Here is a 6984-nt window from a genome sequence, read left to right on the forward strand (position 1 = left end):
TGCACAGGGTAGATAGGGACGGGCAACTTAGACATTGACTATCTAAAATGAGGGGGCAATAAAGGCATGAAGTGACTGGCTCAATCAAAGACTTTTTATAAGGGTTACACAGGATTGTTGTTGTTAAGCTCCTTCTAGTCAGTTCTGACCCATAGTGACCCAGTAGGGTTTCCAAGGAGTGCTTGGTAAGCTCGAACCCACCGACATTGCAATCCAGCTTATTAACCCACAGCACCACACCAGGATGATGTTGTTGTTATGTGCCGTGGAATCGGTTCCGATTCTTAGTGACCCTGTGCAGGGTTTCCTGAGGCTGTAAATCTTTATGAGAGCAGAGAGCCCCATCTTTTTCCCACGGAACAGCTGGTAGCTTCAAACTGTTGACCTTGAGGTTTGCAGTCTGATTCGTAAGCACTACAGTACCAGAGCTCCTTCTAGTGTATACAATATATACTAAGTATGTATGTATGCATACTATATGCTATGAATTTTGTGCATGACCAACTGCTGGACACATTTTGTTGTTGTTGTTAACTGCTGTCAATTGGTCCTGACTCACAGCCACCCTGTATAAGGTTTCTGAGGAGCAGCCAGTGAATTTGAACCATGTTGAAACCGATGTTTCAGTCCAGTTTATTATCCTACAGCACCACACCAGGACTGGACAAATTATGTTGTTGTTGTTAGGTGCCATCAACTCGGTACCGACTCATAGCGACCTTCTGCACAACAGAACAAAACACTGCCTGATCCTGGGCCAACCTCACTACTGTTGCCAAGCTTGAGTCCATCGATGCAGCCACTTGGCCAATCCATCTCGTTAGGGGTCTTCCTCTTTTTCTCTGACCCTCCACCTTACGAAACGTGGTATCTTTCTCCAGGTACTGGTCCCTCCTGACAATATGTTCGAAGTATGAGAGACGAAGTTTGGCCATCTTGGCCTCCAAGGAGCACTCTGGCTGCACTTCTTCCAACACAGATGTGTTAGTTCTTTTGGCAGCCCATGGCACCCTCAACATTCTCCTCCAACACCATAACTCAAAACCATCAGTTCTTCTCAGGTCTTTCTTATTCACTGTTCAGCTTTCACATGCATATGAGGTTATTGAAAATACAATGGCTTGGGTCGGGCGCACCTTAGTCCTCAAGCTGACATCTTTGCTCTTCAACACTTTAAAAAGGTCTTGTGCAGCAGATTTGCCTAATGCAATACGTCCTTTTGTTTCTTGATGCTTCCGTGAGTGTTGATAGTAGATCCAAGAAGAATGAAGTCCTTGACAACTTCAGTCTTTTCTTTATTGATAAGAATGTTGTTTATTGGTGCAGTGGTGAGGATTCTTATTTTCTTTACATTGAGATGTAATCCATACCGAAGGCTGTGCTCTTTGATCTTCATCAGTAAATGTTTTAAGTCCTCCTCACTTTCAGCAAGCAAGGTTGTATCGTCTGCATATTGCAGGTTGTTAATGAGTCTTCCTCCAAACCTGATGCTACATTTTTCTTCAAATAACCTAGCTTCTCAGATTACTTGCTCAGCATACAGGTTGAATAAGCATGGTGAAAGAATACATCCCTGTTGCACACCTTTCTTAATTTTAAACCATTCAGTGTCCCCATGTTCAGTTTGAACAACTGCCTCTTGGTCCAGGTGCAGATTCCTCATGAGCACAATCAAGTGTTATGGAATACTCATACTTTGCAATGTTTTCTATAGGTTGTCATGATCCACATACTCGAAAGCCTTCCCGTAGTCAATAACACACAGGTAAACATCATTCTGATATTCTCTGCTTTCAGCCAAGACCCATCGGACATCAGCAATGATATCCATCATTCCATGTCTTCTTCTGATTCTGACTTGAACTTCTGGAAGTTCTCTGTCAATGTATGCTTGCAGCCATTTCTGTACTACCTTTAGTAAAACTTTACTCGCTTGGGATATCAAAGAGATTGTCCAATAATTTCCACAAGTTATAAGGCATGATAATTAAATTGGGAGGCACTGAAGAAAAAAATACTAAAGAAAGCTGAGATAATAGTATCAGGGAGGCAAATATGTTTACTTGTGAAATGTAGAGGGCAAGAATGCTTTAAGAAAAGAAGGTTCCGTTATAAATCAGAATTCCTCCAATAGTAATTTGAGTAATTTTACAAAAAGCATATTATTATTATTATATGTGCTTTGATTTTTAGGAATCAGTGTACACCACTGTTACTTGCTGCCACTTCTGGAGCATTGGACACTATCCAGTATCTGTTTTCTGTTGGTGCGAACTGGAGAAAGACAGATAGTAAAGGAAATAATATCATTCACTTATCAGTGCTAACCTTTCACACAGAGGTTCTAAAGCATATAATAGAGTTACATATTCCTGAACTCCCAGTTTGGAAGACTTTGGTAGGTGAGTATAGAATACACAATCTTTTCTCAAATAAACATTCTAATTATTGTTCAGTTTAATTACTGGTTCTAACTTTGAAATAAAATAAGATACAAATCATATTTTAAATATTTAAAAATCATGAAATGAATATTTTTAAAGTAAAACCCATAAATACATATAACACTGAGCTACATTTGTGTGTGTGCAAAAAGTTTTATTTATAAATTTAAATAAAAGATATGGAAGGACTTCAAAGCATTCATGGAAAACTTTCATTATCTATTAATTCCATTTCTCCACAAAGTTTTTGAAGCCCCTTCACATATGACTCAGATTATATTACACAATAGTTCTCCATAAAAATAAATAAATAAATAAACTGGATTTAAAATAAGAAAGGTAAAGGAGGACATTGAAGTAAACATGCCTAAGATTTCCTCCAATTTGTTTCCTCGTAATTTTAGAAGTAAATTCAGCAACATCTGTCTTCATATTTTGATGTTTTGTGCAAAGTTCTGTGTGAGACATCCTTCTGCTCTATATTTTATTCAACCAAGCCAATAATGTTAAGAGTAAAGGTTAATAGATCAACTGAATGTGCACATTCAATTTTATCCTTTCAGAACAAGGGGATGCCGAGATGGTTTAAAAGTAGGAAAGGTGTACACCAGGGTTGGATTCTTTCGCTATACTAATTCAATCTGTATGTTGAGTAAATAATCCGAGAAGCTGGATTATATCAAGAAAAACGTGACATCGGGTTTAGAGGAAGACTCATTAACAGCCTACAATATGCAGATGATACAACCTTGCTTGTTGGAAGCTAAGAGGACTTAAATTTCTTTCTGATGAAGATCAAAGACCACAGCCTTTGGTATGGGTTGTACCTCAACATAAAGAAAACAAAAATCCTCACCACTGGACCAATAAATGACATCAAGATAAATGGAGAACAGATTAAAGTTGTCAAAGACTTCTTTTTGGTTGGATCAATCATCAACAATCATGGAAGGAGCAGTCAAGAAATCAAATGATTTCTTTCATTCAGCAAATCTGTTGCCCAAGACCTCTTCAAAGTTTGAAGAGCAAAGATGTCAGTGTGAAGACTAAGGTGTGCCTTACCCAAGCTGTGGTATTTTCAATAACCTCATACACATGTGAAAATTGGACAATGAATAAAGAAGACTGTAGAAGAATTGATAACACTTGAGTTATGATGTTGGAGGAAAATACTGAAAGTGCCATGGACTGCCAAAAAAACAAGCAAATTTAGGTTTGAATAAGTACTGCCAGAGTACTCCTTAGAAGCCAGGATAGACGACTTCATCTCTCATACTTCAGACATATTGTTAGGAGGGACCAGTCCCTGGAGAAGGACATCATGTTTGGTAAAGTGGAGGGTTGGTGCAAAAAAGGAAGACCCCCTCCCCCCCAATGAGATGGATTGACAGCAGCAGCGGGCTCAAGAGTAGCAACAATTGTGAGGTTGACACAGGACTGGGCAGTGTTTCATTCTGTTGTGTGTGAGTTGGTACTGACTCAATGGCACCTAACAACAATAACTCAAGACCCTATTAAAGGTACATGGAAATTATATGTAACAAAAGCAGCAGCAGACAAGCATGCAAGGGAAAACAGGAAAAAATCCAACAATAACAATATATTTGGAGGATGGAAAGCAACAGATAGACAAGTCTTAGGACTAAGCAGATCAAAGAAAATCATTCCAAGCCACAAATGGGAAAACTGAGAAACTCCCCAATTCACATCATTTTATTGTTGTTGTTGTTAGGTGCCATTGAGTAGATTCCAAATCATAGCAACCCTGTGTACAACAGAACAAAACACTGGCCAATCCTGAGCCATCCTCACAACCCTTGCTGTGATTGAGCTCATTGTTGTAGCCACTGTGTCAATCCATCTCAGTGAGGATCTTCCTCTATATCACTGACCCTCTACTTTACCAAGAACAGGTCCCTCCTAATAACATGTATAAAGCTTGTGAGACAAAGTCTTAACATCCTCACATCTAAGGAGCATTCTGACTACTTCTTCCAAGGCAGATTTGTTTATTGTTTTGGCAGTCCATGGCATAGTCAGTATTCACCAACATCAAAATTTAAATGCACTGATTATTCTATGGGTTTCCTTATTTATTGTTCAGTTTTCACATGCATAAAAGGCAATTGAAAATCCAATGTCTTGAGTCAAGTGCACCTTAGTTCTCAAACTGACATCTTTGCTCTGTAACACTTTAAAGAGGTCTTTTGCTGCAGATTTGCCCAGTGCAATATGTTATTTAATTCCTGGACTATTGTTGCTCCCATGGGTGTTGATTGTGGATCAAAATAAAATGAAATCCTTTACTCACAACATGTTATTATTGTTGTTGTTAAGTGCCATGGAGTCAGTTCTCATAGTGACCCTGGTAGTTCAAGGTGACCTTGCAGGCCAGTGCTGTATCCTATAGTGCCACACCAGGACTCCAATGTGAAACTTAGAAAAGGGTCAGAAACTGGCACTTCCAGGCAGGATCTTTTTCTGCAAAGCCTATGAAAGACCTAACGAAGCTGACACTGGGATTATCTCAAAAAAAAACAAAAACAGATGGGAAAGAAATACAGGAAACTGGGAGCCCATCCCAAGAGAAAAGGGAAGGGAATTTCAAGGATGACAGCAGAGAAAGTCTGTAATGGAAACTGTGCACCTGGGCCAGCAGAAAAAGTGTGGGAGACTGCAACAAATAAAAAATAAACTGGAGTCCTGGTGTGGCACTATAGGATAAGCACTGGACTGCAAGGTCAGCTAGAACCACAAGGTCAGCGGTTCTAACCCACCAGTCACTCCTTGGAAACTCTATACACAAGGTAGATGGCACTTAACAAGAAGAACAACATAAAGAAAATTAAATAGATGAAAAAAGTAAGAAAGTAAATTATTAGCTCCAGTAAAACAAAACAGACAACACTGTAGTATACAGCAGTGTTCAATTGTACAAAATATTTTCAATGTTTGTGGTGGTGGTGGTAGTGTGCCGTGGAGTCAGTTCCAATTCATAGAGACCCTGCACAGGGTGTCCAAAGATGTAAATCTTTACAGGAGTAGAAAGCCTCATCTTTCCTCCACGGAACTGCTGGTAGTTTTTAACTACTGACCATGAGGTCAGCAGCCCAATTCGTAACCACTATGCTACCAGAGCTCTTGTCAATGTTTGTATCTATCGTTGTATTAGGCCTTTTAAGACGGACCTGAGAAGACCATCCTGTTATTTTTAATAGACTACATAACTCTTGCAAATACTGACCTTTCTACATTTCATGGTAGAAAACCCTGGTCCCCAACAGTAACAGCCTACTGGCACAAGAAACTCTGGACAGCCACTGCTGTCCAGTTATTGTTGGGAAGTTCGGATAATGGCAGGAACAGAACAGTAAACACTGCACATCTGTCCAGTGCTTTTTGCTTTATGCCCTGGAATTGCTTTACGTCTCGGCACTGCGTATTTTCACAATGGATAAAAAGGTAATTTGTCAAAGTTTACTAAAGGTCTTCAAGATTAGCTCTTAGAGTGGAAGCTGAATTTTAAAGGGTTATGGCGTGATCTAGCCAAGGTTAGAGTCAAAACTAAATTTGATATTGGAAGGGCTGAAAAAAGAGAAAACAAAAAAGCATACTTCTATGTATTTTTCTTGTACCATAAGTACTTATTAGGAGTCTATATATTTATATCATCTTCATCTTTAGAGTAAAAGTTCATTGAAAAACATTTTAAATGTATCTTCTTTATACTTACTCAATGTGTAAAACTTCATTTATAGAGGAAATTTTAAACTGATATTGATTATACTATAGTTTAACATCCTTGAAAACTCAAATTTAAATTTTATTCAACAACTGAGTTCATACAAGGGAGACATATACTATTTTTCAAGTGAATTTGAACCACATAGGCAGCCAATCTAAGTCAATCAGGTAAGAATTTCAGGATAATCTTCACTTAGTATATAGATTACAAACCTCAAAGATCATGGGTGTATATAATCTGTCTAGCACCTCAGAGAGGACCATTAAATTCAGTAAGGAATTTAATGAATGCATTTGGGTAAAGCTGGTGGGGACCTTAACACTGGAATTTTTTGGTCTGTACACATATAGAATCAGTCATTCCATTGACATGATCCCTTGTGCTTTTCTGTTGAATACTTATCAGAAATGTTGCAGTCTGAAAGCTACAAACGAAGGATGATGGCCGTCATGTCCTTAGAAGTTGTTTGCTTAGCAAATGATCAATACTGGAAATATATTTTAGATGCAGGTAATGCAAAATCTATTCACAATCTTTTGCTTATGCTTGTTTATGTATAGCTATACTGTACTCAGATAAATCACATCAAAATATATTTTTCATTGAAGAAGAAACTTTATGGTTGATTTTAATTCTCTTTCCTCCCCCACCCCCAAGATTACTTCATTTATATGCCATACTTTTCTTTTCCAGTTGAAAACTGGAGTATAAAAAAATTAATAAATTCCATTTCTCTAAAGGTTTAAGAGATCAATGTTTATGCCCATTCCAAAGAGAGGTGACCCAACGGAATGC

The 6984-nt window shown here is 38.3% G+C and overlaps 1 protein-coding gene across 1 annotated transcript in view; it reads left to right on the forward strand.

The window, feature by feature from the left end:
- Window positions 1-6984, forward strand: part of ANKAR (ankyrin and armadillo repeat containing) — a 103420-nt gene that overhangs the window by 48925 nt on the left and 47511 nt on the right. The window contains exons 8-9 of the mRNA XM_006864069.1: window positions 2194-2402; window positions 6595-6699. Of these exons, the coding sequence (XP_006864131.1) occupies window positions 2194-2402; window positions 6595-6699 (314 nt within the window). The remainder of the gene's footprint in view (window positions 1-2193; window positions 2403-6594; window positions 6700-6984) is intronic.

Source organism: Chrysochloris asiatica, unplaced genomic scaffold, assembly GCF_000296735.1.
Source record: "Chrysochloris asiatica unplaced genomic scaffold, ChrAsi1.0 scaffold00059, whole genome shotgun sequence".
NCBI lineage: Eukaryota > Metazoa > Chordata > Mammalia > Afrosoricida > Chrysochloridae > Chrysochloris > Chrysochloris asiatica.